The sequence below is a fragment of the Pogona vitticeps genome, chromosome 1, assembly GCF_051106095.1.
Source record: "Pogona vitticeps strain Pit_001003342236 chromosome 1, PviZW2.1, whole genome shotgun sequence".
NCBI lineage: Eukaryota > Metazoa > Chordata > Lepidosauria > Squamata > Agamidae > Pogona > Pogona vitticeps.
Genome location: NC_135783.1, coordinates 31981122 through 31997019, shown reverse-complemented (window position 1 = coordinate 31997019; position 15898 = coordinate 31981122). Strand labels below are relative to the sequence as shown.

The 15898-nt window shown below is 42.6% G+C and overlaps 1 protein-coding gene across 1 annotated transcript in view; it reads left to right on the top strand.

Moving 5' to 3' along the window:
• USH2A (usherin) overlaps window positions 1-15898 on the top strand; it is a 559229-nt gene that overhangs the window by 48101 nt on the left and 495230 nt on the right. The window contains exons 11-12 of the mRNA XM_078392221.1: window positions 3372-4013; window positions 13210-13393. Of these exons, the coding sequence (XP_078248347.1) occupies window positions 3372-4013; window positions 13210-13393 (826 nt within the window). The remainder of the gene's footprint in view (window positions 1-3371; window positions 4014-13209; window positions 13394-15898) is intronic.

The window sequence follows — 15898 nt, the reverse complement described above, 5'->3', positions numbered from 1 at the left end:
TCAAAGCAAGATCAGCTAAAAACAGTGTTACGGCAGAAAAATCAGTATGAAATTGGCCAATAAACAAATAAAAGGAACTTTATCAGTGCCAATGATCTGCATAAGAATATTTTAAAAAGATATTCACCAGATGTTGAAAACAACAGTGTGTGGGCCCCAGGAAAGGTTCTCTGAGGAAGGTATAGAGTAAGCCAGCTACCATCACCAGCAAGGCTATCTACCTTACCTCCTGCTTCAACATATGATATAGCAGAGCTTCTGCTAAAGAAATGAGTCACATGGTTTCAACATCGACTTACACAAGTGCTTTTCAACTAACCCCATGATCATTGCTCAGATGCCAGTTTCTACACCCTAACAAAATTATTAAACACTACGCGTGCAGGATTAGCATGTCTATTTAAAATACATGCTGCCTTATAAACAACAACAACACATAACAAAGTGGGCATACAAGTAACCCTATTGTCGTTGCATCTGTTTAAACAAGCTTAATAACAGAAAATGTAACTAAGTGCTGCAATGTTATGCAGCATGAGCTGTTAAGAGTTAGCACAACTGTTAAATCTTACTAATGATCCTATCACCAGTAAAATACATTAGCACCAATAATTTTATTAAAGTAGGTCATTCATCTAGAATAAAAAAGGGAGAAGAATGTGAATTAAATGCCAAGCGTGCTAACTCCCCTGTACTTGTTAACATTGAATGTGATGCCCTGTAGGCCTTTCTCGGTATCGTTAGGAATAGATTACCTGTCAGGAATATGTATGGCATATTCAAATAAGCACTGCACATATTTTTAAAACTGATATGATATGAATCCATGTAGACCAATTTTAATAGTTCAAAATGAGTCATAATTCTTGTTAACAATACAGTTATTTTTAAAATTTGCGGCAATAGTGGTCCTTTTTTATTTTCCTTATTGAAATTAAATGATATGCCTTAGGTGAGCCATTCATCACTGCTAAAGGAACTTGCCTTCTGTTGGAGTTCTCCAGTTTTTTGTCCATCTATAATGCATTTCCTGCTGTTTTGAGGGTTGCTTTTGCTATACAGGAAACTACATATATTTGTGTTCTTAGGCAATTTTTAAAATAAACTTACTTAAAACCTGCGGCTTTCATTTCTAGGTTACTGTATGCTAGAGTTTAGTGATGGTAGGCTAGTGGAAATGTTACCTAATATACCTATACAAGATTTTTCAAGTAGTACCTCTGTCTTTGGGTTTTTTTGTTTTGTTTTGTTTTGTTTTTTTGGTCATACAGTTTATAAATGAAAATGTAGATAAAATCACTGAATAAAAAATAAAAGTAAAGAAAAAATCCATAACAGATACCAGGGGCACTATAAAGCCATGACTTTGTTCTCAAAGGAGACACAGGTTGACACAGAAAATGATTTGGTTTCAGACTTAGTAAATTTACATTTAAATGCATTGGTTTATTTAAAAAAAGAAAGAAAATGTAATTTCAGACTGAAATCTAGAAACAAAGTATTGTTGGTATTTAGGAAGATACAGTAATGAACACTGCTGTACTGAATTTTAGGACTAAAGTTGTCAATAAATAATTTATAGCACTCTAATTTTTTGTATCCAGGATATATGATTGCAGAAGTATATGATCCATTCTTTTACTATTTGGGGGTTTGTTTGTTTTTGTGAACAAACGCTGGATACATTTTTTGTTTTCTCCTTTAAAAAAAAATCTATTTATGCAATTTAAAAACTGAGGAGTATCATGAAATCAATCAAGAACTAAATTTAAATAAACAAAATTGGCTAGGATTATGCTTTCTATAAAATATAGGAGCTCCTTGATTTTAATCCAAAGCCAGATCAATTATAAATTAAGTAGTCTGCGGAGTGTATTCTCAGCCAGTTTGGGACCTTCTTTAGTAGTGGGAACAAAGTTGTTGATGGACATAATTCCTAAATTTCAGGAAAAGCTTCCTAACAGTTATAGCAGTAAAACAATGACCTTATAGGCTCCTTCCAACTCCATTATTCTATACTTCTGTGCTTAGATTGCATTTGAATAATTTGAGCCCTCTTAGAGACCAGGGTTTGAATCCCTACTTAGCCATGGAAGCTCACTAGTAAAACCACTCCTGAAATATCTCACTTAACCTTGAAAGCTCCGTTGTTGTTGTTATGTGCTAGCAACTCTGGCTTATGGTGACCAAAATGTTCAGTCTACAACAGTTCTACTCAGCTCTTTTAAACTCAGTGCTGTGGTTCCTTTAGGTTGTCAGTCCATCTTGTATTTTGGTCATCCTCTTTTCCGACTGCTTTCAACCTTTTCCAGCATTATTATCTTTTCCAGAGAATCTTGCCTTCTTATGATATGTCCAAAGCAGAAAAGCCTCAGTTTCATCATTTTTGCATCTAGAGATGGTTCAGGCTTGAAGGCACATAAATAACAGTCTCTCTGGTGTCTAGATAGTGTTATTTATTTGGCTGCAGAGCAAGAGACTGGAAGTTTGATTTCCCATTGTGCATTCCAGGAGAAGAAATATCTGTGTAGCCTTGACATTTTCTGTGTCAACCTGTGTCAGTTCTTAGACTGCCCCAGAAGAAGGGAGTGGTAAACTACGTCTGAGTACTCTGTCCCTGGAAAACTCTGGAAAAGGTCATGAGAAGTCAGAATTAATTTGATGGCATGTAAATATTATTAATGATATCTTGACATGAACTTTGTCTGGCAGCAGACTTGGGGGCTCTTGGCTGTCAAGCATGTGCACCAGATGAAACGGTATGTACAGTCAGGTCTTCTGGGAAAGCTGAATTTATCATTGAATGGCTTTCCCAGAAGACCTGTGTTCAGTGACTGTACAACCCCTTCATCTGGTGTACTATCTGGGGAAGCAAGTATACACATATTATATCCATCCAACAGATATGCACATATTATATCCATCTATTTTGTTCATTGCTAGGGTATGATTGAAAGTTGTCTTCTGGGTAGGCTGGAAAATTTCCCCAGGTCCTGTTGCATGTGACAATTCTAATTAAATTTTGATCTATTATAGCATATGGCTTGGCTAGGTAGTAGGGATGAGATTTTTGTAATTCTAGGACTTCCAGTCCCAGGGGTCAAGTACAACCCCGTAGGCAGACAGGAAGTCCCAGGAGTATGGCAATCCCTCCCCTACAGGTTAGTTGAATCAACTAAAATAGTTTGCTCTTCAGGTTCTTCTCTGTGGGTCCTTATATTTGTGATGTGGTTTGAGTTGCAGAGAGAAGGTAAGGCGTTGTTGCTTTGGTACTGGGGTAGGTCTAGATATTTTATTGTCTTCAGATTTGCTTTCGATGAAACTCTCCTCCCCTTCCTTTATTTTTTAATAACAAGCATTTCTCTCTTCAGGTCTCAGATGTGATCACTGCAACTTTGGATACAAATTCCTCAAAGAAATCAAGAAAGATGTCTGCGAGCCTTGCCAGTGTAACACCCATGGTTCAGAGCATAATTTCTGCAACCCTTCCACTGGTCAGTGCAGATGCAAGGAAAATGTCCAAGGACTTAACTGTGATACTTGCATTGATGGCTTTTACGGCATGGATGCTTTTGGCTGTAAGCCTTGTGACTGTGCAGTGGAAGGAACTGTTCCTGGCACAGTGTGTGATCCTAAAACAGGAAAGTGCATCTGCAGGCCTAACTTTGGGCGACGGCAATGTGGTGACTGCTTAGACGGGCATTACAGAGTTCTATGGAATGATTCTTTATTGTGCCTTTCATGTAACTGTAATAAGGCTGGTACTCTAAATAGTTCTTTGCTGTGCGACAAATCAACAGGACAATGTCATTGCAAAACTGGTGTCACAGGTCTTCAGTGCGATCAGTGCTTGGCTCATTCGTACAATCTCACCACTCAAAACCCTCTTGGTTGTGAGATTTGTGGCTGTGATCCCTTGGGTACACTACGAGGAAGTGTTTGTGACCAGATCAACGGACAATGCGTTTGCCTGCCTCACCGCCAGGGAAGGAGGTGTCATGAGTGTAAACCAGGTATGCAGATAAGTTCATAAGCTTCCTGTGTGTTTATTGTAAGAACTATATGTCTCATTCCTTACATTTCATAGAATGTCATTTCCATAACAGATTTTTTGGGCAGCCTTAGCTATATGTTACTACACAAAGAGAGAGCTTACAGAAATAGGGCAAGGCTCTAGACTGCCCCCTCTGCCCAGTTTTGTTCTCCTATTTGTGAAGAGCAAGAAGTCCAAAGCGGAAGATGTTCTGCAATCCCTGGGAACTCTCCAAGTGAGTTATTGTGCTGATTTCCTAGGGTTCCGGCACATGTGGAAAACCACAAATGATAGTGGAGGCTCACCGTTGTTACCCTACGTGTGTAGGAGAATGATAGAAGGAATGATGAAGGGAGAAGGGCCACAGCATTCCTAATTTTAGCGAAATTTTTGCATAGGTGATAACTCCTGAATAATGTTTTGATTCTGTGCTTGCTGAACCTATATTTTTGATTCGATAAGTCTGATTATGGGAAACTTTGACTCATCCTGATGGAAAGGTCCACTCACAAGAAACAGTTAAAACATCACAGAACCCAATATAGTGTTATGAAAAATTGCATGAGAGGCTCATAAGAGGGATGTGAAGAATGTTAAATTTGGCTGCCCAGGCACAACTTTTCATTAAGTACATTGCAACAGGTGATATGTTGCCAGGGAATGAAATAATTAACCAAGTGCCACTTATTAGAGGAATGCATTGAATGGGAAAACCTAATGAGAGAAGAGGCAGGCCATCACTCTTTCTAGCAAAAGACAGAATAATCTAGGTGTCTTTGTTTGAAGAAAGAATGTAGTTGTTGGAGATACGGCGATACACAGAAAGTGACATGGAGCACTGAGGTTTGGGGCTTTGTAAGCTAACGACATTTGTCGTGCTGCTAATCTCTCTAGAAATCTGGTGCAAGAACAGTGGATCTTAGTGGAGCATTTAGTCAATGACTCCCTCTATATTCAACTTGTGTATGTGTAAATAAATGTAAATGTAACAAAACCAGTAAGACTCCATGACCGTCTTCTAAAGGATGGCAAGCCTGAGCAGAGAGTTTATAACCTTCTTACTTATTTGGACAAATGTGATGAGCAAAACAGCATCCCCTTTAGTCCCTGGAATAATCTCTCTCTCTCTCTCTCTCTCTGTGTGTGTGTGTGTGTGTGTAGTCCATCACTATGTCCACAATGAGAACAAAGTCAGGAGCAAAAGTATTTGTTTGTTTGTTTGTTTGTTTAACTGACTGACTGACTGACTGACTGACTGACTGACTGACTGACTGACTGACTGACTGACTGATTGATTGATAACACATGCCGGGTAGATGGGCCTCATCAGCCTTGGGAGGTAGCCCATCTAGGAGAAAGAAAACTCCAATTTCAAACCTCCACTGCTTTGTGGCTATATCCACTGATGGAAAAGGCTTCAGGAGTTAACCTCAAGATAAAATCCGGAGCTGGAGTCCCGGAGACAGTTCGTGTCGTTCTGGCAACTCCTGCAACGTCACTGGAACCAGTTGTATTGGCTCTTGCCTTTCCATTGGACTATTTCAGTGACATGGAGAGGGGGGATTTGCTGCTTGGGTAACAGCCTATCCTCCATATTATTTTACCCAGGCTTCGTGCTCTTGATTGATTTATAACACATGCCGGATAGATGGGACACTCTCCAAGTCCTCCGTATAAAGCACATTACCATAGTCTCTCAAGACTGAAAGATGCCTAATCTAATCTAAACCCACCCATCTAGACCGAAGTCTACTCTGGGTGGCTAACAATAAAACATAAAGCAAAAGCAATATAATGAAGAACCGTGACAATATAATTCAAAATGGGGAAGTCATTAGGTGATGACAGGAGGGAAAGTCTGCCTAAAGAGCCAAGTCTTTAGTTTGCTCTTAAAAACACCCAGTGAGGGAGCCAGGCAGATCTCTGCAGGCGGACTGTTCCAGAGACGAGGGGCCACTGCCAAGAAGGCCCAGTTTCTTGTCCTTTCTCTCCAGGCCTCCCTCAGTGTTAGGCCCCTCAGTCACCCTTCCAGGCTAGAATGAGTGATTCTGGTAGATCTAGGTGGGAGGAGGCGTTCCGCTGGATATCAAGGTTCTAAATCGTTTAGGGCTTTATATGTCATCATTAACACTTTGAAATCAATGCAGAAATGAATGGGCAGCCAGTGAAGGGCAGCCAGAGTGGGGGAAATATGCTGATATTTTCTCACCCTTGTGAGAAGTCTGGCCGCTGCGTTCTGCACCATTTGAAGCTTCCACATCAACCTCAAAGGTAGTCCCACGTAAAGTGCATTACAGTAGTTAATCTTGAGACTACAAGCACATGGACCAGAGTGGTGAGTGCCCCAACAAGACAGGGATGCAGCTGAACAATCCGCCTGAGCTGGAAATAGGTGGAGCGGACCACTGACACTACCTGGGTTTTCATGGTAAGCGCTGGATCCAGATGGACCCCCAAACTGCAAACCTCATTCTTCATGGTGAGAGTCACCTCCCCGAAAGAGAGTTTCCCAAACCATTGATGGCAGGGCTCCCCACCCTCAGGACCTCCGTCTTGTCCAGGTTCAGCCTCAGTTCATTCTCCTGCATCTATTGCAGTATGGCCTTTAGGCAGTGCTGAAGGGATGAAATGGTATCCACTGATGTTGGAAAAAAAGGAGATGTAGAGCTGGATGTCATCAGCGAACTGATGACATGAAACCCCACATCCCCTAATGACACCACCCAAAGGCCTCACATAGATATTAAACTCGCATTGAAGAGATAATCGAGCCCTGCAGTACCCCACAATTACAGCTCCATGGGGCAGGTACACTCTCCCCAAGCTGTACTCTCTGAGGACAGTCCTCCAAGAAGGATCAGAGGCAGGCAAGCACCAAAACACCAATTCCCAACTCAGAGAGCCTCCCCAGGAGGATACCGTGGTCGACGGTATCAAAGGCGGCTGAGATATTGAGGAGGACCAACAGAGATGTATTCACGAAGGCTTTCACGGCCGGGATCTAATTGTTGTTGTAGGTTTTTCAGGCTCTTTGGCCGTGTTCTGAAGGTTGTTCTTCCTAACGTTTCACCAGAGGACAGCACCCTGAACACCAACAGAGATGTTTAGCCCCCCGTCAGCCTCCCTCAACAGGTGATCAAACAGGGCGATTAATGCCATTTCTGTGCCGTGGCATGACTGGAACATATCCAGGGCATTGGTTTCATCCAAAAGGGCCTGGAGCTGGTCAGCTACCACCCTCTCTACCACTTTGCTAAGGAAGGAAACATTGGCGATGGGCCTATAATTTCCAATGTCATCCGCCGCCAAACTTGGTTTCTTCCTAATGGCCTAATGAGTTTCTCCTGGAAAGACCAATTAATTATTGCAGGGGGGCCACTCATTTGTTATAGGCCTGGCTGATTTGATTAGCCAGGCCAGGCAAGGGTCAAGGGAGGTGGTAGTGGCCCGACAGCAATCAAGCACTTTGTCCACCATATCTGACATCACAGGTAGAAAATGATTACATCTCATTGGGCAAGGCGGTCGATCTACTGTTTTCAAATAGGGAGGTAAGATCCTGGTGGATGGCCTCCACTTTAGATTTTTAAAATGCTGCAAATAGGTCAGGTGAGATGCTAGTAGGAGGTCAGTCACTGTGACCAACTCTGGATAAATTGCAGACTATATGGAAAAGTTCTGCCTGCTGTTTATAAGCTTCGCTTATCCAGACAGTGAAGTGAGTTCAATTGGCAGCTCTTGCCCTAGTAAGGTAATGGTTACTTGTGATCTTGACAGCTTTCCAATTATATTCCATCGGGTTCCATCTCCAAATGCGCTCTAGCCTTCTCTTGTTCTGCTTCACAGCTCGCAGCTCCTGGTTAAACCAGGGCAATAGACGAGCTCTGCATTGGAGAGGGCATTTAGGAGCAATGGTGGCAGCAGCAAGCCAGCCATCAACCAGAGCCTCAATAGGAGTGCTAGGCAGATCAGCCATAATCCCTCTCATGGAATCCTAGAATCCTATAGGACTCAGTAACCTTCGAGGGTAGAACATTAAAATGGGTCCTTGCTCCCCACAGGGAAGGAGAGCCACTGAGATGTTGCATTTGATTAGGCAGTGATCTGACCATGACAAGGGAACTGACACAAGGTCAGTTACTATCAGACCACACTCACTCCACTTGGTGGAGAACACCAGGTCTAACGTGGAACTGCCCACATGGGTGCGGCCATGTTGGGACATGTCCAAGGAAGCCATGGTTTCCAAGAACTTGTGAGCCAGAGCAGAAACTGACTCTGCATGGATGTTGAAATCACCCAAGACCAGAAGCCTCTGGAACTCCAACAGTGCTGCAGAGATGGAGTCTGCCAGCTCCAGTAAGGAAATGGCTGGGTCGCAGGGAACGCTGTAACCCAGCAAGATCCCAATACCATCCCTGGCCCCAATCAACACATGGAAGGCCTCAAGACCCAGAGTGGCCACCGCCGACCACTTTACAACCTCTAGAGTGTTTCTATAAACAATGGCTATTCACCCCGACCCTCCAGTCTACTCTGGTGTTGGACTGCATAACTAGGAGGACAGGCAAGAGTCAAGGAAATACCCCCTCCCTGCCCATCCAAATTTTGGCTATGCATGCCAGATCTGCATCCTCCTCCAGAATAAGGTCTTGAATAATCTGGGACTTGTTGGATACAGATCTAGCATTCAATGACACCCAATTTAGAGTAGAGGGATGGCTGATCTGACTACCTTGAGTCTGACAGGTGGTCACAGTGCCAGAATAGTGAACAGCCTTCAAACATCTGTTCACCATTCTTCTGCAATGAGTAGGAACTGTGCCAATGCCATATCTCTCTCTACCCGTAATCACTCGGATGTTCAGAGAACCCCCGCTGGGGGGGGTAAGCCTTCCACTCTACGTCAAGCAAAAGGGAAGAAAAGAAAGAAAAAAGACCAAAAAATTAACAAATTAATAAAAGTTAACAATAATAAATAATAATAACAATAATAAATAATAATATTCATCAAAACCATAACATAAAAATACACATTTAAATTAAGCAAAAATCAAATTAAGCAATTTAAAAGTTAAGAAAGAGCAAATAAAAGATATGAAAAAAAAAACATCCCCCACGAGACCACCACCCCCGTCACACCCAAAGACACCAGAATCCTCCCAAGATGGTCCACAAAGATGTAAGGCCAGGCTCGCTGCGCCAGAATTGTTCTGGTTACTTATAAGCGTCAGCGTTGGTAAAACAGCCTGCCCTTTCTAGGGCTCCACTATTGCCACCAACGCCCCAGGGTGCTGGGGCTGGGTTGGCTTCAGGGCTTTGTGCCCCAGCTTTGAAAGATCCAGGTCCTACAGCCTCAGCTCTCCAGTGGCGACGGGTGGCTCCTACCTTGAAGTCCTCTGGAGTGAAGGGGCTGCTTTGCTCCCTTCCTCCAGCTCCTTTCTTCACTCCACAGTGAGGAGATGGTGGATGCTTGCCTCCTCCTTGTTCTCCTCCTTTCTCAGGGCCCTGCAGAAGGAAGCAGAAGTTTCAACCAGCATGCTGTTTGTTCATTTATATTCAGTAAATATGGAACTGACAAAAAGTATGTGCATTACAACTGGAAGTTAGTAATTGGAAATGGAGTTATAAGACTTACACAAGATACACAGGTTAAGCCATTTGTGCCCAAGTACACTATAATGTATGTGTAGTGGATAGAGTGGTGGCTCAGGACTCAGGATTCGACCCTGGGTTCTTATCCCCACTCAGCCATGGAAAGTCATTGGAGGTGTGGAACTGGTAAGATCATGTTAAATATCTCACCTACCTTGAAAGCCCCATTAGGGTTGCTAAAAGTCAGTTCCAACTCGACAACACAGAACACACACACATACACACACACATACACACACTGATATTATTCAAGGGAATAAAGGGGATACTGTTTTGCTCATCACATTTGCCCAAAAAGTCAGTTTTGTCTTGATGGTACATAACATAATAAAATATAGTGATGGCATTTCAAGGCAATATTTTAACCAAAAAAAAAAAAAAAAGATGTCTTGATTACATGACTCACTGGTTGAATCTGGCCATCAAGTTGTCCACAAGTCCAAAATTCCTGCAAACTTGCCAAACTTTGGGCCTCAGAATTTTTAAAGACTATATGTGATTTTTTTGGTTTGAGGATGGCATGGGATGCCCAGTTTTGTTGGCCAACTCAAAATGGCTGTGATTCTGGGACTTGAGCATTACAGTTTCTGCACTCCAGGCAGGTCATAATAGAAAGCTGAAAATGCCTTACTGAACAACTGTGTCATTGTGCACCATCATTTTGAACATCATTTAGAGACAGTATCTCCTGTCCTTTCCAGCTGTTTCGTACCATATATACACATCACATAAATCACTTGACAGTTCACTTGTCCTTAAAATGCATTGATCTTTTTTTTCAAAATTGGGCTGTTGAATCATACCTCACCTCCTTGACAATATTTAACATGTTCCTCCAAAAATCTGAAATAGCTTTGTCCTTGGAAAGAAATGGCAAGGATTTATGTTGCTTTATCAAGGAAAAATGAATTTCTGATGTGTGAAAGGATCTAATATGTTCTCCATCATTGCACTGGGTTTGCTGGTATACAGATGTGGAGTTAAAATCCAGTGCAATGAAAGCACCGGGATGCTTTTGCAAACAGAATTTTCTACTACTGCTTGTCCTCTGTGCCCCTCTCCCCCAAAGCCTCCCCTGCACATTGGCATACCTCAGGAGATGCTGAAGAAATGCAGGGAAGTGGAAGGCACCACAGATACCAAATTGCAGTCAGAAACTTGTGAGAACTGAGTCATAAAGGATGACATTCCCATGTGTTGAGAGGTGCACACTTGTGCACAGCCCCACTGAAAGCTGAGCAGTGCAAAGCCATACATATACTCACTCACTCACTCACTCACACACACACACACACACAGACACACACAGACACACACACACACACACACACACACACACACACAATATTCACATATACAAACAGACTTATGTTCACTTGAATACACTCCTAGTATCAGAATCCCCATTTCAAAGCAGACTTTAGAATGCTGGACGGGTTGGTTGGGACACAGGAGAGATATTTTCCAGGCCCAGCATCAGCAGAACAGAAGCAGATCTGAAATGAATGCAGGAGAGGAGTCAGTTCTGGCAAATGTTTCACAGTTCTGAAATTACAGTTTTGTTGGCCTAGTGTTGAGCAGACCTTGGACTGCTTACACCTACATACTTTACTCTTTTGGAGAAGAAAAGCCCACAACTTTATTGGTCACAGCAGCAATCCCTGGCTAGCGTTACAAACTGGATCCAATGCATCGAGATTGAGATACCCAAATGCCCTTGATGCCAACCACTGAGCCATTTAGTAGTCTTCTAGAAACCACACAGGCCTACGCCACCACCTGAGGGCAGGGCTGTACCAACAGGCCCCCAAATTAGACAATACCATGACAGTGCCCCAGATATCCATACAGGGATTTTATAACAATCTGGGCAAACAGGCTTCTGCTTGCTGCATCTGAATCCAACCCCAATGTCCCAAAAGCTGGGCATCATTCAGTTCCCACCAGAGAACTGCAGCTGTAACCATACTGCTTTGGCCATGTTTATAAGCCTTAACCATGTATCTTGCCCGCTCCCAAACTGATATGTCGATCTATCTGACCAGAAAAGGTATGTCCATTTGAATGAAATATTTGGTCCTGAATCCAGCTGCCATCTCATAATGTCACCATTTGACTGACCACTCTGGCCACCTTTTGCCTCTTGATGTTGTCTTCCATGGATTCCTGGACCCTTGCTATGGTATATCTGCCTCTCAAGGAGGTCTGACCACATAATCTGAATGGTGGGGTGGCAACTATGAATTATGTCCGGATCAGCCTTAAAAGGCTAGGTTCAGACCCTTGATTGCCAGCAAGCCAATTTCCCCATTAGGAAAATAATGAGATCTGGAGGTCCATGCTGCTAGAGCCCCTGCCAAAAAGGTGGGTTAAGCTGGAGCCAGTAGATGCCCACCACCTCAGCCATGTGATGCATGCTATACTGCCTAAACTGTGAGGCCTTCCACAGGTACTGGATAGTATGCATCATTCCACCCAGTGGACAATGCCATGACCAACAAGCCATATCTGGTACACCTGATAGAACTGAGAGAGTAGAAATGTCAAGGTGTTGTCATAGACTCTAGGACATAGTACCTGTAAGCCAGAAGGCATGCCCAAACTAGCCACCTCAATAGCTGCTTCAATTCAGTGGCTGCTCCAATTTGAAAAGAGTGTGATGCATTATCCTGAGTTTAGTGGCCTGCCCATGCCAGCACAACCTTACAATGAGCTGGTAAAGTGTCAATGGTGTATCATTGTTATGCACCAGGAGCCCCCACAAGCACTGACTGTGTGGTCTGGTCAAGGGAAGACCTTGCATCAGGGCCTCAGATGAATTATGGACCCCTCACTCAGCTAGCTAGCTGCAGCCACAAGACCAGGGCACCATCCTTAAGGAAACATCACATCTGCACACTGCCATCCTGTTGGCTTCACACTTGGACCCGTTTGAAAGAAACATCTTGGTTTCTATTATATGTTTGGTAGGTGAACAGTTGTAGCCAGCTGTCCTCCAGTCCACATGCCAACATTCTAATTCAAGTTTTCCCACCAGCCAGTGAAAGGCTGGCAAGGAGAAATCTTTCCCCACTGGTTAATAGAAAGCCAAGGGGAGTGGGAATCCCCTCACCGTCATCCTCCATGCCAACTCCAGACCCTCCTCACCTTGCTGCCAGCCTGAGGATGCTGCTCTGGCAACAATCGGGGTGCCCCAGGTAAGTCTGGGTCCCCATATTCCAGCAAAAACAAAACACACAAGCAAAATAGATATAATGCTATTCTTTCTAAACTGACATTATGTTTGACACCATTTCCATATTCCAAGATGCTAATCCCATTATACCTTACATTTGGAAGAGATTACGTGAATGCAGGACTGATTAAAAGGAGGCATTTGTCATATTAATAATAATGCATTGGGAAAAATATTACTCAGTAACTGTAGAAATTTCCCCTTGTTGTTCCTGTATTTCTACTGCAGTTTGCAACACATTTATGACTGAATGCAATATTTTTACACCACTTTCCCCTGTTTTTAGGTTTTTACATTTCCCTTCATAGTGTCAATGGCTGCTCTCCCTGTTCATGCCACCCAACTGGTTCAGTAGATGAAGCCTGCAGTAGTCTCACTGGCCAGTGCGTTTGCCAAGATCCTTCTATAGCTGGGAGAAGATGTGACCGATGCAGGGACTACTATTATGGATTTGATGCAGAAACTGGGAAGTGAGTCCAAAATTATTGTTCCTGTTGTTTTTGAGCTTCAATCTTCTTTTGGGAAATTTGTATGATCAATAAAGGAGATCATTCTGTTTAGAGATGTGTGAAGAATCAAGTTTCAATCAAAGATTCAGTCCAATTTCTCTGCAGTCTAATTTCAGTCTGATTGCCTCAGCCCATGTTTGCCTCACTGTTCCTGAGTTGGCTGCAGTCTGTGTATGGAATCTTCCCATTGACAAACAGCTGTGGAGGCATTTCCCTCAAATATATTAATGGGGGGGGGGGAGGTACATAGAAATATAAGGAACAATTCATAGTCTAAGTCATAGACTGCCCCAAATTTGTGTGTGTGTCCTTCTCCTTCCTTTCCTGCTGGATGCTGTTTTTTTACCTGTGTCTCTTCCTTTAATTATACCCTCCTTCCTCAATCAGACTATGATTGCACCTGTCTGGAGTCTCACTCTTGGCTGCAACTGGGCTTAGTGTATACTAATCTGCCGGCTTTTCTAGACAAGTAAACCCTTTCCCCTCATCCTTCATAAGGAACACAGGGGCCAATCTGCTTCAGCTCCTGCTGTGGCCATCAAACACTTCCAGCACTTTAGGAATCCTGTCTTCTAATGACATCAGAAGTTCCTTCCTTCAGCTATGGATGAAATTCTAGTTTAACTGCATTTATTTATTTGTTTGTTTGTTTGTTTGTTTTATTTATACCCCGCCTATCTGGCCCACCGGGCCACTCTAGGCGGCTTTGGCAATGACACCATAGTTTACAGTGTTACAGCCATAAAAACAGAACTAGGACAGTTAGAAAATTTTCTTACACTTTCATAGGCCCGTTGATAGGGTGTGGTTTGGTGTTGGGTGAAATCTAGTAATTTGTGTCTTCTTTTTTTTAGCTTCTTGGGCAAAATGATGTTTCCTTCCTTCCTTCCTTCCTTCCTTCCTTCCTTCCTTCCTTCCTTCCTTCCTTCCTTCCTTCCTTCCTTCCTTCCTTCCTTCCTTCCTTCCTTATAGTTTTCCTATTTTCCCTACAAGTCCTCCCTTAGAATGATGCTACGTCACAAATTCAGAGGAAGGAGGTAAATGGCAGCTTCTGTTCATCAGAGGCTCACAGAGTTTACATCAGAGTTTAGATTCACCATCTTTCATTAGAAAGTACAGCTGCAAAACCAGCCAATTTAGATTGGGACAGCAGTGGGAATGGCTGCAGAGGTTGAATTAACTAACTTAAATTCATCTACTATGTTCAAATGCAGAAAATACCATCCTTTAACTATCCCAGGCAGCAGTGATATTGGATAATTAAAGTCTTCCCTCTTCATTCCCATGGCTTCCAATTGCTTCCCAACAATGAAACTGATTCTATGGGAGCATCAGGACCTTTGGGGGAGAAATCAGAAATATTTAATCAGCCCTACCTGGTGTAACATATGTAACTGAATTTCAGCCAATATCAATTTGAAGTACTGTATATTACACATATCAAGTATTATTGATTTGTCTAATAGATTTTAAATTATATTGGAATTATATCATCATCATCATCATCTCCTCCATGGGCACAGGCCTTGTTAAGATGAAGAGGCTTGTGTGCTTCAGTGAGGTTGAGAGGTATGCTGAAGGGTTTCCCAAGCCAGACAGGTCTCAGCTGAGAAGCCAGACCAGTTGTGTCCACCAGCCATCAATTATGATGAGAGGAAATAAAAAGAAATCCATACCGGATTGGTCGTCACCTGGGTCAACAAGGACTGCATCAGATGCTATAGCCCCTCGGCATCTGGTGACAAATGATTCTATCTGGTGATAGAATCAAGGGATCAGCAGATCCTGTTGAGGAACCAGGACAGGCTGCTGCAAAGCTACTGGAACAACATAAACTCAAAACTTGGATTCTCGCCGAAAATCGAGAAATTATGAAATGTTATTATAAGGCAAACCCAACAGCCTGTGGTTTTCAAAAAAGAATGATGGAAAATTGGAAAAGGAAAAACCCAAGTAGTGTCATAACTGAACAATGATTAATGGACCAGAGAAGGTTTATCATCTGGAATAAAGTCTTTTCAGCACTGGGATTGCAAGAACTAGAAAAGGTAGCAAAAGAAAAATAAACACAGAACAATGACCATAGTGTGGAAAACAAATGGAGGGTAGAGGTAGATGCAATTGTGGAAGAAAACATATCATTAGAGGAACAACTTATTGAACAATCCAGAAATTATGAGTTGACAGAATGGCTAACATCATTGAGGGAAAAAATAATAAACCATATTAATCAGAACATAGAAAGACAAAGGCTCCCCAATTTGCACCAATTACAAAGTAAACCAGTAAAAGATCTACTGAGTGATGCAAATGTAGTCCTCAGAACAATCCCAACCAAGACACTAAAGGAAACAAACCAGCTCATGTATAGCACAGCTACCATAATAACCATGGAACTTGGTTACAAGCTGCAAAAAACATCTAGCAAGTCTCCATTAAAGTACAGCAGTGCAGTTTAATCACTTA